This window comes from Ochlerotatus camptorhynchus, unplaced genomic scaffold, assembly GCF_037179485.1.
Source record: "Ochlerotatus camptorhynchus isolate MF236.1 unplaced genomic scaffold, CSIRO-AGI_Acam_v1.1 ptg000176l, whole genome shotgun sequence".
Taxonomy (NCBI): domain Eukaryota; kingdom Metazoa; phylum Arthropoda; class Insecta; order Diptera; family Culicidae; genus Ochlerotatus; species Ochlerotatus camptorhynchus.
Window position 1 is genome coordinate 4636849 of NW_027040666.1, and position 18482 is coordinate 4655330.

At 39.2% G+C, this 18482-nt stretch overlaps 1 protein-coding gene across 3 annotated transcripts in view; it reads left to right on the forward strand.

Moving 5' to 3' along the window:
• The first annotated feature begins 8923 nt into the window (after positions 1-8923).
• LOC135701739 (serine/threonine-protein kinase 11-interacting protein) overlaps positions 8924-18482 on the forward strand; it is a 36000-nt gene continuing 26441 nt past the window's right edge. For 2 of the 3 annotated variants that reach the window (XM_065222630.1, XM_065222632.1), the window contains exons 1-7: positions 8924-9070; positions 9279-9464; positions 9532-10572; positions 10646-10780; positions 10970-11479; positions 11542-11653; positions 18075-18340. In XM_065222630.1, the coding sequence (XP_065078702.1) occupies positions 9374-9464; positions 9532-10572; positions 10646-10780; positions 10970-11479; positions 11542-11653; positions 18075-18340 (2155 nt within the window). In that variant the 5' untranslated portion in view covers positions 8924-9070; positions 9279-9373. The remainder of the gene's footprint in view (positions 9071-9278; positions 9465-9531; positions 10573-10645; positions 10781-10969; positions 11480-11541; positions 11654-18074; positions 18341-18482) is intronic. The other variant, XM_065222631.1, reaches the window with a different exon arrangement.

Below are 18482 nucleotides of genomic sequence, written 5' to 3' on the forward strand. Positions count from 1 at the left end.
GCATTTTATTCAATCAATTGAAAACAGTCGATTTAAAGCGACAATGTATGTGCAAATTACACTTATTCAGATTAGATCAAACTTCTGTTTCTGAATAAGGAAGACAGTCAACTTTTATAAAGCTTTTAATAAGGAAATTAATCATATCAGAGCAAACGGCGGAATAAAGGCGCAACTATTGATCTCAATGAGTTTTTTTCAGCACATAATTCGACATCGTGTTTTATTCAGCATTGTACACTGTTCTACAGCATTTATTCAATTTGTATGCTTATTTGTGACTTTGAATTGTTTGTTGGGTTATCAAAACAACAAACAAATAATAACTTATTGGCTTACTTCAAGCCAGGGCTGATGGAATTTCGTCTCAATCTTCCGTACAATGTTGCAATCTGGTAATTCTCCCACTCGTTTTCACTTAGCAGCCAGTTGGCTTTAAACGGATAGTTCCAGTCGCCGATGCAACTCCGCAGCCATACCGTAGATTTCTCGATGAACATTTAAAATGGTCCTATCTGCTTTGATCGATTCTCTTAATCGACTTTCTCTTTTCATAAACACTGCTATGCAAACAGATTTCGCGTTAATTCTACCACATATTTTGATAAAGGAGGTTCTTATCTAGCGTCCAAAATGTCAAATACAACAGGGAAAGGTTTTGCAGCTGAGTTATTGACGAAAGAGAAAGTCGATGAAGAGAATCGATCAATGCAGATAGGACCATTTGAAATGTTCAACGAGATTTCAGCCAGTCGGTAGACGAAGTAAAGCTTCTTCAGCACTAATGCACATAGAAATCTTTTTACACGCCTCCAAAATTTCACTCTCGTCGCCACTTTTATATCCATTAGTTTTTAATAATTCTTTTAACTATTATTTACAGGAATTTTATAACATGAGTCGGAGGAATCAAAAACAGTTGTTGTTTGTTCTGCAGTCAACAGAATGTGACCTCGAGTGCCAGCTCGCTGTGTTATTTATTGTTTACCATCTTTGCGTTCAGTTCAATAATACATATAGAGCATTTCTAGCTCAAATCGTTAAAAAAAATGTCAATTTTGTCTCGACCCCTTCTGATTTGAATGAAACATTACTCGCGTGTTCGCTGCTACTAATGGTTGCATTTTTCATTTAAATATGATTTTTTCCTCCAGAGTAACTTTTGAAAAGGGCGTATAAAAAAATGGATTATTTTTTTTTCAAAAAATCATAACTTGAAAACTATTGATCTGATTAAAACGGCATATGAGAAGAAGTTTTAGGTAATTAAATTATCTTTGCGTAAAAAATACACTGAAAGAAAAAACTTCGTAAATTAGTATTTAAAAAACGTAAAACGATGATTATCTCAAAACACCCCCCCTTCGATATTTATAATTTTTTTTTTCAAAAAAACTGAAATAATGCCCTAATATTTGGTGAAAAGTGTATGCTGGTAACTTTCTTAAAAAGAAAGCTATAATTTTTTAAATTTTTGTTGATTTTTACAAATTGATAAAAATGCATATTTTTTTTATAAAATAATAATTTATTTGGATTCTACGCATAAATTTCGATAACTTTGCATTTAAAAACTTTTTTCCTAAGTCCAGCCGTTCTCAAGTTAATGCGAATTAAAAAAATATAATTATAACAATTTTCAACATATTAGGCCATTTTCAAATGTTCGTCGAGATGTCCAGCAACGAGATTTTATTTCATGATTGTATATTAAAAACCAAACAATTCATTCTCAGATATGGTAGCTGTCAGACTTACCCGTTTCTATCTAGAGGCAGCGGAAGTGAAGCACGTTGATTTGGTCAAATGAAAGATTTGTTGAGATAAGAAACAGTATATATTTATTAATTTAATTTACAACTCATATTATTTGAATACATTGAATAATTTGGGTGTATCGTTTGAATTAGAGAATATTTTTACTGCAATTTGGTTGTTTGAAACTGGAATATAGCAATGATATTTTCGAGTTCCAGGAATTGGTTTCACTTTCTTAAAAATTGGATCAAATTCCGTGTCAGCCTTTTTGTATTCTTCCGTAGAAACATAACAAAATGACATTTTTGTTTGAAGATCTTCTTTACGACTATTTGCCCAGTCGTACAGTTGTTTAGGGTTCGTTATAGGGTGCTCGTGTTGCTTAGCTAAACTTGCTCTGGTTGCCATTCTCTTAAGGGTACCGCCAATCGCATCACAAGGACCTTTGCCGTGTGAAGTTGCAAAAAAATGCCATTCAATTTCTACATTATGCTTATCTTTAAATCCACAAATGCTAGCAAATTTTTTTATGTTTTTGTATTGTGATGCTGCTCTATCTAACATAAAAATACACTTTTGGACTGTTATTTGCGACTTTAAAAATTCTAATAATTTTGAGATAAACAACTGAACTGCTACTGTGTCATGCTTTGAAATTGATTTAGGTAGAGGTTTACAACACTTGAAATTGTTATCCATCGTAAAAAACTACTTGCTTTTTAACTTGAAACGCTAAGAGAGATGAACTGAATGGAACAGGTGAAGAACTTGACTTAAATGATCTTTATTTCTTGTATTGTGTGGTTTACATGTATACCTTATCAAGTGACACAGATGCGTCTTTTCAGCTTTAGTTCCTTTTCAATTAAAATTATTATTAATTACAGTTCCTAGTCCTATCAGGCCTGTTTTAAGAATGACCACCTTGGTGGGATTGGTTTGTTTAAAATTTGAAAAAAGGAGACTACTTATAACTACTTTTTACAACTACAACTAACCTACAACTACTATATACATGTTCTGATAAAATACATTTTTGTGCAAATTTAGTCTTAATTTCGTTAATTCGGGAATCTATTTTGGCAATGCCTGCCTCTTCATGTAAATTTGTTATTCTAGTGTCGAAAGGACGATCAAGAACCATCCTCAGCACTCTATTCTGAGTGATTTGGATTTTGTTCCTGTGAGTCTGTGCACATGATTCCCACAGGGGAGCTGCATAGAGGATCGCAGGTGCTATGATTTGTTTGTAGACAGCCAGTTTGTTCACCCTTGAGAGGCGGGATCTGCGGCAAATCAGCGGATACAGAACAGGTGAAGAACGTCCCAATATATATATATATATATATATGTAGCAGAATAATTACAATGTTGACATTATACCTATCTTCATTAGGTACAATTGATTATAGCAAACTTTTTTAAGTGTGAGTGTAAGAAGCCTCCACGGGGTGCCTTTTTATGTAGTTGTGATATCGCAGGATGAGCTCTTAAGGCACAATATGGTATAAGTCAGAGAAGTACCTAGAGAATTTATCTCAATTACAGGTTTAATAACATATTTGTTTACCTGTTAATGTTTTGAGCCTCTGTTATGACATACACAATTCTATCCAGGTATACAACTAATTGGCGTTGACGGCGACTCTGTAGCTCTTTACTCCTATGAGAAAATCCATAAGCAAACGTCAGACTGTGCGTGAAATATGGTGGACTTTGTACTATCCTTTCACTCCACCGAAAATTCCCATAAGAAACTGTCTAAATTTTCTGGAAGAGCAAATTTTTCGACGGTGCCGTCAACGCCAATAGAGGACAGAAAAAAGGCACATGAGTGGGTTTGTTGATTATTTGGGTATATTTGAGAGTATTTACTTATAAACTTGTTTCTTTTCTGCTGCGTCTAAATAGAAACGGGTAAGTCTGACAGCTACCATATTTGAGAATGAATTGTTTGTTTTTTTTTAAATATATATTCATGGAAAATCATCTCGTTGCTGGACATCACGACTAACATTTGAAAATGGCCCAAAATGTAGAAAATTATTATAATAATTTTTTTTAAATTGCATTAACTTGAGAACGGCTGGACTTAGGAAAAAAAAAAATTTATATGCAAAGTTTTTGAAAATTATGCGTAGAATCCAAATAAATTACTATTTTACTAAAAAATATGCAATTTCACCAACTTGTAAAAACCAACAAAAATTTCAAAAATTATAGATTTTTTTTTAAGAAAGTTACCAGCATACACTTTTCACCAAATATTAGGGCATTTGTTCAGTTTTCTTGAAAAAAAAAAATTATGAAGATCGAAGGGAGGGTGTTTTGAGATAACCACCGTTTTACGTTTTTTAAATACTAATTTACTAAGTTTTTCTTTCAGTGTTTTTTTTTTCGCAAAGATAATTTAACTACCTAAAACTTCTTCTGATATGTCATTTTGATCAGATCAATAGTTTTCAAGTTATGATTTTTTGAAAAAAAAAATAATCCATTTTTTTATACGCCCTTTTCAAAAGTTACTCTGGAGGAAAAAATCATATTTAAATTAAAAATGCAACCATTAGTAGCAGCGAACACGTGAGAAATGTTTCATTCAAATCGGAAACACTCATGACCAACCGGTTTGCGTTTTGGGCTGGAAATGCTCTAATACAAACATTCATTATTTGAGTGCTACACATAATCGTTAGCTTATCGTTTTAAGGGTGGTATACACCATAGGGTCCAGGCGATGGAGCTGCCTTCCTGGCGTCGGGAGCATTGGTACTCAGTATGGAAAACAAGATCGACGGAAAAAAATCAAGGAAAAAATAAAGAAAAACTGTTTATATTAAGCAACTGCAGCAAACTTACATTCCTCAAGTCTTATTTCCCGAAATTCACTGTTAAGGCAAAGATGAATACTAAGATGAAACTGTCGGAAGAAAAACTTTCTATTTTAGTGTCTTCTTTCACGGTCCCTTTCATCCAATGAGAACCCCCCGTATTCAAGGTAATTTTGTGGTTTTGCTGCTCCCTCGGAAGAGATGAAATTTTGCGCTCATTTTTATCAAAACAATCACACCAAAATTAGAGATGTCCCATTTTTTAATTACTCGATTAACAACTAATCGATTATTTTTTGTTCGCTGTGCTGCCATTTTTCCACCAATGAGAGTGCAGCACAAGTTTGAAACGATCGGTGATGATCCTGTGGAGATGTTTATGCTTACACACAAAAAATTATCGTTAATAAAATTAAAAAAACCATTGATAGAATTAAAAGTTTGCGTTGGTTCTTTTTGGTAGAAAGTCTTTTGCATTCAAAACAAAAGTCGGCCAAATGTCAATTCAAAAGTAGCTCATTCTTTAATTTTAAAAGTTGAAACTTTCAATACGAATTGTAGAACTGTCAATCTAATAGCCTATGGTTTTTAAATTTACTCATTAAAGGTTTTAATTTAAAAGATGGGCATTTTTATCGCAATGGTGTACGTTTTCATCTCAAATATTATTTATTGCTTGAGAAAAATGAAACACATACATATTTTATTTAATTCATTTGAGTTTATTAAAATTTTCAGTCATCACTGAAAGGCCACTGCATTATGGAATCTTCCATTGGAAGTATTTTACACTAATGGTACAATTGATATCTGAATAATTACTTCCTGATGGGCTCGGTGTGGAGACGTGCTTGAAGAAAAGTTCCTGCTTAATGGTGATGGTTGATGGGAGTAGCTTTCCTTTCCGGCAAGACTGACGAGGCTGCTGAAGATCAAAACACATCAATTAGTCAAATCGGAAGCAAGATCGAAAGTCTTCAAAAATTTCATCAACTTACCTCCAAATCCGGCAACTGGAGTATCCTTCCACTCGGTAGTGTCCCCGCGGGTGCCTCCATATTATTATTCGTATCGTAAAGAAGGGAAACTATCGTGCCGGCGGATGAAATATATGAAAAAATAGAATACACTGCTGCTACTCCTGCAAGTTCTCACAGCTGGTTTTGTTTTATTTTTTATTTCCCATGTCAAATTTAGCGGGAAACGGAAGTCCAGTACTGTCAAAAACTACGCAATGAAGAGGTATTTTGACAGTTTTACAACTTTTATTTAAAAAAAATCACTTTTAAAATTACAAGTCGAAAGTGAAAGAAACATTTTTAAACCAAAAATATAAGTTTAATTTTGAAAACTTTCATAGTTGAAACTACGAATTTTGGGAAACTTTTAATTTGATTATGCATTATTTTTATAGCAACAATTTTTGTTCTTTGTGTGTATATCGGCATGATCTAACCGATTATAAATAGTTTACTTTTCGGTTCGTTAATCGATTAAACTAAAGAGCCTGAATTTATAAAGAGACGACATGTCAAAATTGGAACAATCGATTATCTGTCAAAGTCATAAGAAAAGTCATTCCAATCGAGCAGAAGATCTGTCAAATGGATAAGATGTCACCTCTTTATAAATTCAGGCTCTTTAGATTAAACGATTATTCGAATGAAAATCGGACATCACTAGATGAATGTGAAACGTCATTTCAAATATAAGGTCGTTTATAAATAATGATACAATTTGAAAGGGACCGGGGCTAATCACAAATTACGTCTCCATGGTAACTGAAATAAACACGAGTGTTCACCGGTTGGTTAAGGCCTGTATAGAGATCGAAGCGAAGCGAAAATCTCATACAAAATACTACATTTTTCACGAGGGGGCGACACAGCTAAATTTCAAGTCTAGATGCTCAACAAATCTCACACTAGCAAATCTCACATCTTCGAAAAATCATCTTTCATTTCTCGCATCTACTTGCATCGCGAATCATCTTTTTGCAGGAAATCTTCAGAATCGTCATCAATCTTCTTTCTATCTACTCAGCGTGCGCGCAGCTAGCCACAGCAAAACACAATCTTTCCTGCATCGTAGATAGAGTCGTCCCCCTCGATTTTTCACCGGCGTGAAAAACGCAATTGGCAAATATTTCGCTTCGCTTTGAACTGTAAACAGATAGGATCCAGCGAAATCTAATTTTGTGGATCGTATCTTTTTCGCTTTAGAATTTTCTGTCCATGCATAAGAAGTCGTCGACACAATGTTTTAATTACATTTTGGTTGTACATCTTTTCCTTTATCTTTTAACAAAATTGATTTTAATACCATTTTAATTTTTGGTATTTTATCAATATCAAATCAATTTATTCCTCATTTTGAAAAACGATAAATTTTACATGGACTGAGTAATACTTACTCAGATATGCTTTTTTACCGCAAATCAGAACTGAGCACCAGTTAGTCTGATTGTGACAAATCTAGATAAACATTTCAAATGGTCCTATCTGCTTTGATCGATTCTCTTCATCGACTTTCTCTTTCGTCAATAACTCAACTGCAAAACCTTTCCCTGTTGTGTTTGACGTTTCGGACGCTAGATATGAACCTCCTTTATCAAACTATGTGGTAGAATTAGCGCGAAACCTGTTTGCATAGCAGTGGTTATGAAAAGAGAAAGTCGATGAAGAGAATCGATCAAAGCAGATAGGACCATTTGAAATGTTCATCGAGAAATGTTAGCATTACTCAAAAATGAGTAACTACAGGTTTACTCACTTCACTGATAAATTAAACTATTCCCATTTTGCTTGAAATTTAATCATTTTGACATTAAACCGAGGGGGACGACTCTATCTACGATGCAGAAAAGATTGTGTTTTGCTGTGGCTAGCTGCGCACACGCTGAGTAGATAGAAAGAAGATTGATAACGATTCTGAAGATTTCCTGCAAAAAGATGATGAGCGATGCAAGTAGATGCGACAAATGAAAGAAGATTTTTCGAAGATTGATTCGCTAGTGTGAGATTTGTTGAGCATCCAAACTTGAGATTTAGATGTGTCGCCCCCTCGCATTAAACTCAGTTTAATCATATCGAAAGATAAAAAATTAATACTCTCTTTCTAAACACTAAGCATCTGATATTAATCCCAGTTTAATAATGGTTGATTAGATTGAAGATTATCTCTTTTGAATAAATTTTAATCATTTTTGATTCTATTTTAATAATTTTTGATTAAATTTTAATCCTTTTTGATTATATATCAGTATGGAAAAAGAATAATATTTAATACTGGAAAGATTATTTCGAATACACGAAATGAAAATCAATTATTTCATTCATGTGTTTCACTTATACATATTTGCCAAAACATCAGCCTTATACATTCCATAAGACAACCCACATAGGTCCTATAAGAATGCATTAAAGGTATGTGTGACCGCTTATACATTTCATTTGACACATGAGCTTCATTAACTTTTTGCAAGGCGTCTGCTTATTAGTTGACTTATACATTTTATGAATAATCAGCAATAGAAATTTGCCAAAAGGTATAAGGAGATTTCTATTCGTGTATAATCATGCATGACTATACTGCCGAAGTAATCATGGCTCGGACTCAATAAGGTGAAGCGGGAATCTGCATAGTTTTTAAGCTTTTTTGATTTAATTTATCTCTGAGTGTTTAGAGTAGTAGTTCCATAGAGGTAAGTCTAATGGCTGTAAGCTCCAATCGGTATTATCCTCGGATTATATCCCGATCAAGAATGGCCGGCTGCTTTGATGTCGACATCAGAGTTATTCAACTCGATGCTATGCAAACAATTCGCAGATCATCCAAACAGGGACGGTATTAAAAGTTAATCCGAGTTGGAGCTTACCGCCATAAGACAAGTAGGTCCCGAAGAAACGTGCTCAACTTTTTGGCTCACCTATGGATCTTCGGTCCCAAGCTTGTCGAATCCCCCCTCGAAACATAGGAAAAACCAATAACCCCTCATTTTATCTGTCAAACTTTCATAGCGAATCAAAACAAACATTGCGTAGTACTAGAATTTCGACTAGAATAGGGTACGTTAATCGTTTGCTTGGGACCAATAGGCTAATAAAGTGGTGAGCCAATTTAAAATCGTTAGTTTCGTATTGATTGTTGGTAGTTCCTCTTTTACCGAAAGAGAGTATATTTTTACTCACTTTGAGGAACATTGAAGGAGCGTGTATAGTGTAAACAGGGGCTCCCACCTTTTTCGGGAACAAAAATCAGGATATGGCATCGCTGCTAATGTGCCTGACAGCTGTTTCACCCGTTTAACCGTGACTACTGTGAGATTTTTCACTTTTGATGGTTTCAAAGGTCGTACGCAGATGTAATATTTCGAGGTTTTAGTTTCAATATAAGCTGATTTTCGTTCTTAAAAGTGTTTTATTTATTGCATAAAGTGGCCGTGCCAAGTCTAAATATAGAGTTTTATAGTTCTGTGAAATGTGAGTACCAAAATTCGTCTTTTTTCTAGGCTGGAAAATTTTCTTTTGTTGGCTTTCTTTTCCGCTGCAGCAACAATAACAAGGTCGGAGTTGCTAACACGCACACATATGCAAAATATTATTGTTTTTGTTATTGCTTGCGTAGTTGGTTTGATCAGTTTAGTAAACAAAACATTCTACGTGTTTTCTTCTCCAACATAAATTTCAGCAGTATACAAGCCATGCAATAGAAGTCTTTAGTAGTAACAAGGGTGTTGTACGTTTTGAAAATCGTAGATTATTAGCTAGAGTTTCGAGGTCACAATGGATCCCAAACAGATAACTGCGTTGGCAAAGCTCCTCAAGGAAAGTGGCGATAAAGTGTTGAACTGCGAGTATAAGTTGTCTTTATCAGGTAATTATCGCGTATGTATTATAATAGTATAAAGTTACGCTTAAGCGTTTAATGGTTTTCTTTCTAGGATCTTTGCTGCGTGCATTGAATGACGCATTCAGTTTGATAGTGGATAAAAATGAGATTCTTCCGCCGCAAAGCTTTCAGGTCGTAAAACCTCACAATGCCAAATCGGACGTGTTTCGGGACATTCAGTTTATCTATGATTTTGTACAGAAAACGATAATTTTAAGCCTGAATCAATTTATCAACGATGATCCATACGAATTCGATGTTGACATTAGCAAGTTTCGAAGTCTTAGAAAATTGGAGATACAGAAGATTCCAATTAGCCAGATAATGGGGATTCAACAGATGAGGTCCCAGCTCAGTGAAGTCATATGCATCCGAAGTATATCACATGTGAAAGAAATAATAACATCTTGCGGTGGTGACAATAGCAATGGATTTACGTGGAACGAGCTTAAAGCTGCCAATTTTTCTTACAACATGCTGGACCATATCGATAGCTCTCTAGAATTTACACCCTGGCTAGAAAGTTTAAATTTGAGTCATAATCAAATTATAAGTGTATCGGCGATTAAGTGGCTTCCGAATTTGCGAGTGTTAAAGTTAAGCTACAATCGGTTGACTCATATTCCGTCGTTTCACGTTGATGCGATGAAAAAGATTCAAGTGTTTTATATATCTAACAATTTCATAGAAGATCTTTCTGGTGTTTCCCGTTTGTTGTGTCTGAGTGAGTTAGATGTTTCCGGCAATTGCATCGTAGATCACACGGCTTTGTTGCCTGTTAGCACACTATCATCGTTATGTTTTCTGAACCTAAGAGACAATCCACTCGCATGCCACCCAAAACATAGGCAAGCAACTGCCAGATATCTGAATAAAAACACTTCCAGCTCCAAATTTGTGCTCGATGATGAACCATTATCTAAATACGAGAAAACGCTTACCGGTAACTACGACAGCTATCATGCTATATTGGCACCGAGACTTCCGGGTAGTGTCTCTTCCAGTGGTCTTAACACTCCTACCAGGAAAAGTGCTATAAATACACCAACTGGAAGCTTATCGTCAAAAAGCAGTTTCCGTTTCGATTCGAGAGGTATCGATCGTTACTGTATGCCGACTGTAGGTTCCTGAGCATGTACTTAATATCGAACATGGCTTTTTTTCAGATGAAATGAGCAGTTCAACCATGAGTCAGAAGAAAATCAAGGTGCGTCGTGCAATCATTTGCGAAGACGATTCAAACGAAAAAAGTCAGCCACAGGTTCCCAAGGGGGAAACTAGTGCTTCGGAAAATAGCTTAGGTGAGTTTGAAAAGTTTTTACAACAATTACACGCCCATGTGGTTTTCAACGTTAGACTTTTATCCTTCATTGATTCTTTGAAGAAAAAAGCAACCTGGCTGTAGTTGTGGAAATTTCGTTTTTTTTTTTTTTTTTTATTGTGGTTTTGGATTTTGGTTTATGTGTTTTTTTTTAAATTTCACTCCGCAGAGACCAGTCGTGACCATTTAGAAACGAAAAAGCAGATCGAAAGTCTGCGTCGCCAGTACGGTAGCGAGTGGCTGCAGAGCCAATCTGGTGACATGCTGAAGAATGTCATCGGAATCGATCCTTCTACGGACAAAGAATACGAAAGTGTACTACATTACGAAAGTGATAGTAAGAAGGGAAATGTGTCTACTGAATTCGCATCGTCCATCCCGAAAACGGCTCCGATAGAAGCAGGAGTGACCAGCAAGCTAGACAACAGCAACGATGATAGCATGATGACGTCGACACCGGTAGATCGAGAGTGTTCAAAACTGATGGAAACATGCGAATCACCCATCAAGTTTCAAACGGGTCGTCGTTCTGATGGAGTTGCGAGCGATACAGAATTCAAAAGTGTCATTCCCGACGAGGACTCCAACTATCAATCGGTGTCCGATGTGACGGTTGGAAATACAACGAACTCATTGAATTTGAACGATATCTATCCAAATGTTGTGCAAGAAGAGTCAGGTAATTAGCCGTGATGATTTAGGACATTTGATTCTTTAACTGTGACAACACTTCGCTTACAGAATCAGACGAGGAGGAAAATGAAACAAGTTATGTTGTTAACCGAAGGGGAAATTCAAAGGAGATCTGCCTCGTAGTTTCGGAAGCTAGCATTCGGGAAAAAGATGGTGAGAAGTAAGTATTTAAAGAAAATTAGGAAATTTATATAAATTTCTATGAGCTCTTAATTTTAATGAACTCTTACCACGAAAATGATCGTAGTTTGGACCTCTGCTTCGTGAGCACTCACGACAGGGCTCCACTATTTTCCTCGGCTCCTTGTGCATTAACTAAGGTAGTTCCACATCACCCTCCTCTAATTGTCACTGTTGAGCTTGAGCTTGATTGACCGCCCACGGTTGCTACTCTGTTACTGTCAGATCAGCTGTAATTACACAGAGAACCAATAGACGATGCTTGGGACTAGCAATCATCCTCAATGTGTAAAAACTGGTGATCTGAAATTAGGCAATACTAGCGCCGGCCGCGCCCGAACACAGGTCAAGAAAGGAATGGGAAGGATTGTGTTGACATGACACTCGCTTTGATGGAAGCCGAGAACACCTCTGCACTTCCACGAGGAATCACTGGGATGTTGGATAAGAGGGTTGGGTTTGCAGCAGGGTTCGTTTTGGTAAACGATAAGCTGAATTGATGTCCTAACGATCATATAACGCGAAGGAGCTTGGGACTAAACCCACGGTCTTCTGCTCAGTAAGCAAAAACGTTTGCCACTAGGCAGACGAGCACCTTTTTAATCACCGAGTTGCTGTTATTACCATGTAGTCATATTAACAAATAAAACGATTGACGAATCTTGAATGTGGATGGGCCTGAGATTAGACTCATGATGTTCTGCTCAGTAAGCAAAAACGGTTGCTCTAAGGCCACCGAGCCCCTCATATCACATAATACCGTTGCTCAAATTTGTGTATCCATTCAAACCCTGAACCAACGACAACAACGAGTTACACGATACACAAGCGATTTTACCATAAATCTCTTTGATATGTAAGGACCTGGGACAGCGTTTTTCTGCTCAGTAAGCAGGCCACTGTAACCGACGATCTTTCAAATCCGAAAACTAAAAACTACGAAAAAGTACTTAGGCCTTCATTAAGTTCCACTTTCACGCGACGTTCAATGACAGGGTCCTATCCAGGATTACATCTGAAAAATCCAAATCTGGCCAACGCCCACCTAAACCTGTTCTAATCCACCTGAAATGACTAACGAATGGAAGACTTTGACTACCCAGCCATGCAATAGTCTCATTCCGTGCCTTATGGCAACTTGATGATTCTATTGCGCTCATCTTTTGGCACCACCCAGGGGAGACTTGGTCCTGTACCCAATGCTTAACTTATCTCCATTCCACTCAGCTACTCGCAATTTCTGGTGATATAGTGGGCGGAATATTATTATATGAGACAATTTAATGCAGACGTCTTTCCAAATTTGGCAGATCGACAGGTAATCGGTGAGTTACCACGATAGTTGCTATTCAACAACTCGATAACGTCCCATCGTCAACGCTTGCTATTAGAATTTCCCATTGCAGACGTCAACGAAATGACGTCATCGAGCTATCGATCAACTACCCTGGTTATCGCCTGGTACCTTATAGCACGATGCTAGGAGGCGAACCGGAAGAATCGATGAACTACCTCTCCGCCCCTCCTCTAATTGTCACTGTTGAGGACAAAGTCGTGCGTTATTTCGACGATTATCCTGCTATGGTTTCTAATGACTTCCGTAAAACTGATCACCGTAGGATCATAGAAGTATTGTCTAGCATGGTATGGGAGAACATCATTGATCCATATGACGTTGAGACTGCAGCGCAAACCTTTTCACATGTCTTGGCATATGTCATTGACAGACACGTCCCGACAAGAACTCACCACAAAGTTTCTCACCCTCTCTGGCAGACGAGAGAGCTACGTAGGTTGAAGTCAATCAAGAGAGCAGCATTGAGAAGATTTACGAAGTATCGCACGCTTCCTCTGAAACTACATTATGCGAGGCTGAATCACATGTACCAGCGAGTCTGTCGTGAATGCTTTCCAACGAGGCATCCGGCGCAAACAGCTACACCCGAAATCCTGTTGGAACTACGTGAACGAGCAACGCTGGGAATCCGGCCTCCCATCGTCTATGGAATTCAATGGAGAATTTGCTGCCAACGTTCAGGATATATGGCCCCTTTTTTCCGACAAGTTTGCCAGTGTATTCACTAATGTGATACTAACTGACTACCATATTACCCTGGCTGCCAGGAACGTTATAGTAAATGATCAAACGCTGGGTGCAATTGATGTTAATGTTGAGATGATTTCCAAGGCCGCGACTCTGGTCAAGTCATCCTTCAATCCTGGACCTGATGGAGTTCCATCTGTATTTTTGAAGAGACATATTGCTAGCTTGTTAATTCCGCTTCATCGCCTGTTCCGCATGTCTCTCTCCAGTGGCATATTTCCATCCTGCTAGAAATTTGCGTACATGTTTGCCGTCCACAAAAACGGAAGGAAACGAGCTGTGGATAACTATCGAGGAATTACATCGTTAAGTGCCGTTTCGAAGCTATTCGAGCTAGTGATTATGGAACCGTTGGTTTCCCATTGCAAGCAGTATTTGAGTGCTGATCAACATGGGTTTACTGTCGGCCGCTCTACAACCACCAATCTGCTGTGTCTCACATCGTATATAACCGAAAGCATGTCGGATCGGGTTCAAACGGACGTTATTTATTCAGACCTATCCACAGCATTCGACAAGTTGAACCGTGCTATTGCGATTGCTAAACTCGGCACTTACCGGTCGTCAACTAAAGGTTGCCATAGGAAATTACAGATCAGCTATCTTCTTCGCCACATCAGGTATACCTCAGGGAAGTCACATGGGACCGTTGATTTTTATACTGTACTTCAACGACGTGCATCTGGTCATCAAAGCTCCTCGGTTATCATATGCAGATGACCTCAAAATCTCCCTACGAATCCGCTCCATTGCTGACTGCCACTTTCTTCAACATCAGCTGAATGTATTTGCTAGTTGGTGCAGTTTAAACAGAATGGTAGTGAACCCAAATGCCAAATGCTCCGCAAAAACCGATAATATTTAGCTATGCCAGGATGTCACGAAGTAGTATTGCAGACAAAACACCTACACCACCATAACTGTCTTCATCGAGATGATGTTCCACGCTGCTACCGATGCCATTCCAAGAACAAGCGCGACACCAGGTAAGACAGCCTTGCACTGGTGGTCTCCCAGTACTAAAGCGGCCACCAAAGCCAGTATCCGGTTGAAATCGTCGACACCATCTTGAACTACTTTGCTTCGCTTTCATCGATCGACAGTTACGACGAGGAGTTTTGTCGAAAAAACCACCCGACCATCAACTCGATCGGGGACATTGAAATCCCCGGATACATTTTCCAAAAACCTTCACGCAGAACTGGTCACTCTCGACCTATCCAAAGCATACAACCGGGCATGGATGCCGGGAGTGCTTGACCAGCTGAAGAAATGGGGACTCAAGGGACACATCCTAAAATTTATCCAGAACTTTTTGTGCAAACGTACCTTCCTTGGAAACTGCCGATCCAAAACATTCGAGGAGGAAACGGGGTACCACAGGGTTCCGTGATCGCCGTTACCCTTTTCCTTATTCGGATGAACGATGTCTTCAGGCGGTTACCAGTTGGAATCTTCACGACATCGTCCTAATGGCTGTCAAGAAAACGGTGAAGGCACTGCGAAGAAAGCTTATTCAGGCCATCACCTACGTATCGGCATGGACCTCGTCGGCCGGCTTCTACTAAGAGCGGATTCACCCACATCTGTCCGATAAAACACCAAGTCCTCAGCACCAAAGTCTGCATAAAAGAAGACCCAATTCCGTTTCGGAAAACGATCCGAATCCTCGGGGTCTGCTTTGACCGACATCTCCCCTTCGACACACACTTCAACGATGTCAAAAACGGATGCAAACAGCGTATGAACCTGCTCAAAACTCTAGCGGGACGACATCCAAATGCCAATCGAAGATCCCGACTGAACGGGGCGAAAGCCATCATCAACTCACGCCTAACCTACGGAATCGAAGCTACGTTCCTTGCCAAGTCCCGATTGATCGAGAAGTTAGCGCCGGTCTATCAACAATCTTTCCGCATCTGTTCGGGTCTATTGCCAGGTACCCCCGGAATAGCTGCTTGCATCGAAGGAGGACTGCTCCCCTTTGATCGCTCAAAACTATCTGCCAACGAACCATCGGACTTTACCAGCAGACATCAGGAGACGACAAGGAAGATTCCCTCCTCACGGAGGCGAACAATTCACTCAGGGAAGCATCCAACCCGACTCTCCCCCCAATATCCAAGGTTTACTGGGTCGGAGCGAGGGGTTGGAACAAGCCGAAGATTCTGACCGACCCCCAATCAAACACCAATTCAGAGCTGGTGCCAATCCATCAGCGGTGGCACAAGCGGTACTCGAACTCCAGAACCGGAAATACGGAGGATACACCTTTCGGTACTCGGATGGCTCGGTAGCCCAGGGAAAGGTAGGAATCGGGATTTTCGGTCCAAACCTCGCGGAATGCCATAGGCTCCCGGATCAGTGCTCCATTTTCTCTGCGGAAGCCATTGCCGCCTTCATTTCAGCCACCATTCCCGACGACCGACCAATAGCCATTATCACCGACTCCGCTAGTGTGGAAGCCGCACTGGAATCCGATACGAGCAAACACCCTTGGATCCAGGCTATACAGGAACACGCGCCCAACAACACAGTCTAACCTGGACACTGCGGGGTCCATGGTAACGTAAAAGCGGACCAACTAGCCAACTCAGGTCGTTGTATGGCCAAGTACACGCGAATTGTACCTGTCCGGACCTCAAAAAATGGGTATAAAAAATCACCAACGAAGGTTGGGCTCGCGATTGGGCGGCCAGTGAAACCCCTGCCATCAGAAAAATTAAAAGAGACATCTCCAGGTGGGCGGACCCACCGATACATCGAGAACAGATCATAGTATCCCGACTTCGAACACATCATACAAACATCTCCCACAACTACAAAGGAGACGGACCTTTCCATAGGATTTGTGATCTATGCCGAATTCCACAAACGGTGGATCACATTATCTGCCACTGTCCGAAATACGAAGCACCAAGAACCCGCTACGACATTCCGGGAAGCATCAGCGATGCCCTCGGTAACGATCCTACCAGAATTACAGCCCTTCTACATTTCCTGCGGGAAGCTGAGCTGTTCGATCTAATCTGATCATCTAACTCACCATCATCATCATCACCACCATAACAGATCACACTCGGAACCTGAATCTCACAACTAACCACCCACATCAGCAACTATACAGACTAACGCAACGAAAACGGTATTCTCCAACAAAATGACAGTATTAAGACAGCCACTAAGCAACTAAGGGACCCCTTTCGGAGCCCCACCCTCGGAGGTTCCCTTCCAGGGCCACCAAATTAAAAACTCCGTAGCTAAAAACTCTGTTTCTGGGGCCCCACGCCCTTTTTCGGAAATCCCCTCTGGGATCCAAACTATGTTGTTAGGGTAATTTCCCTCTGGAATTCCCACCCCCCTCAAATAGGGGATTCCCCATCTGGGATTCCCAGAGACGAACCAGCCCAAGGCTGAAAGTCTCTTTAATAAAGAAAAAAAAAAAATTTAGCTATGACCTGCTTTGCTAGACAATCGAACGCGTGATTCACGTGAAAGACTTGGGTGTGATCTTGGATTCGCAGCTATCATTCAAGCAACACATTGCATATACTGTCGATAAAGCGTCAAGAACTTTAGTGTTCATTTTTAGGATAGCTAAAAACTTCAGTCTAAAATCTCTTTATTGTACGCTTGTTCGATCGACGCTTGAGTATTGTTCAGCGGTTTGGAACCTAAACTACAACAACGGTGCCGAGAGAATTGAATCTGTTCAACGTCGCTTTCTTCGTTTTGCATTGCGTAGATTGCCTTGGAATGATCCGTTTCGATTACCAAGTTACGAAAGTCGTTGTCAACATATCGAACTAGAACCTAGAACTTCTCCGGACTAGAAGAGACACAAGCAGAGCCCTAACCGTGGCAGATATCCTGCGAGGAAGCACAGATTGTGAGGCTATCCTGAGGCAAATTCACCCCCGACCGCTTCGTAATAACCTTATGCTAAGACTGCCTCTACGTCGCACAAATTATGGAGCATACGGTGCGATTTGCGAACTGCAGAGAGTATTCGACAGAGTTGCATCTGTTTTCGACTTCTCCCGTGATGCACTTCGTCGAAAGTTTTCTTCTGTTTTTCGCCGGCAGGAGTAACTGACTATAAGATATATGTTTTTTAAATGTTTTTTTTTATGTTAAGATCATGCTTGAATGTATTTTCTTTTACTATAGTTGATAAGGTTAACATCATTAGGGCTTAATCCGCCTGTTGATGTAAAACAACAACAAACAATAAACAGTAAACAATAAACCACAATGCAATGATCAATGAGATACAAAAAACTAAACTTTTTTATAGAACCAAAACGCGATGGGGCATCACAACACTCGAGGCTTGCGAGCGCCCGACATCTTCTAGTATCACCCTGTTGTTCGATACTATCAAAAAGGACAAGAAAACGCGGACCTACGAAATAGATGAACAAAGCTGTCAGGAGTTGGAGCAGTTCTTGCGTGGTATTCTCTCCAAACGGCCACTGTCGGAGATGAACCAAAAGCTGTTTGATTGTGTAGTTTGCAAGGCAAGGTTTTCTAGGGAAGTGACTTTCTCCAAAACCATTGATAGTAAGTATATACATTTATGTAACCTTTATCAATTAACCACTTCATTCGAGCAGTTAAAATGACGTTTACTACCACTCGAACTTTGAAATAAAACATTATTTTGAGATTTTTTCTTCTAGAACCACGAGAAAAGTAGCCAACA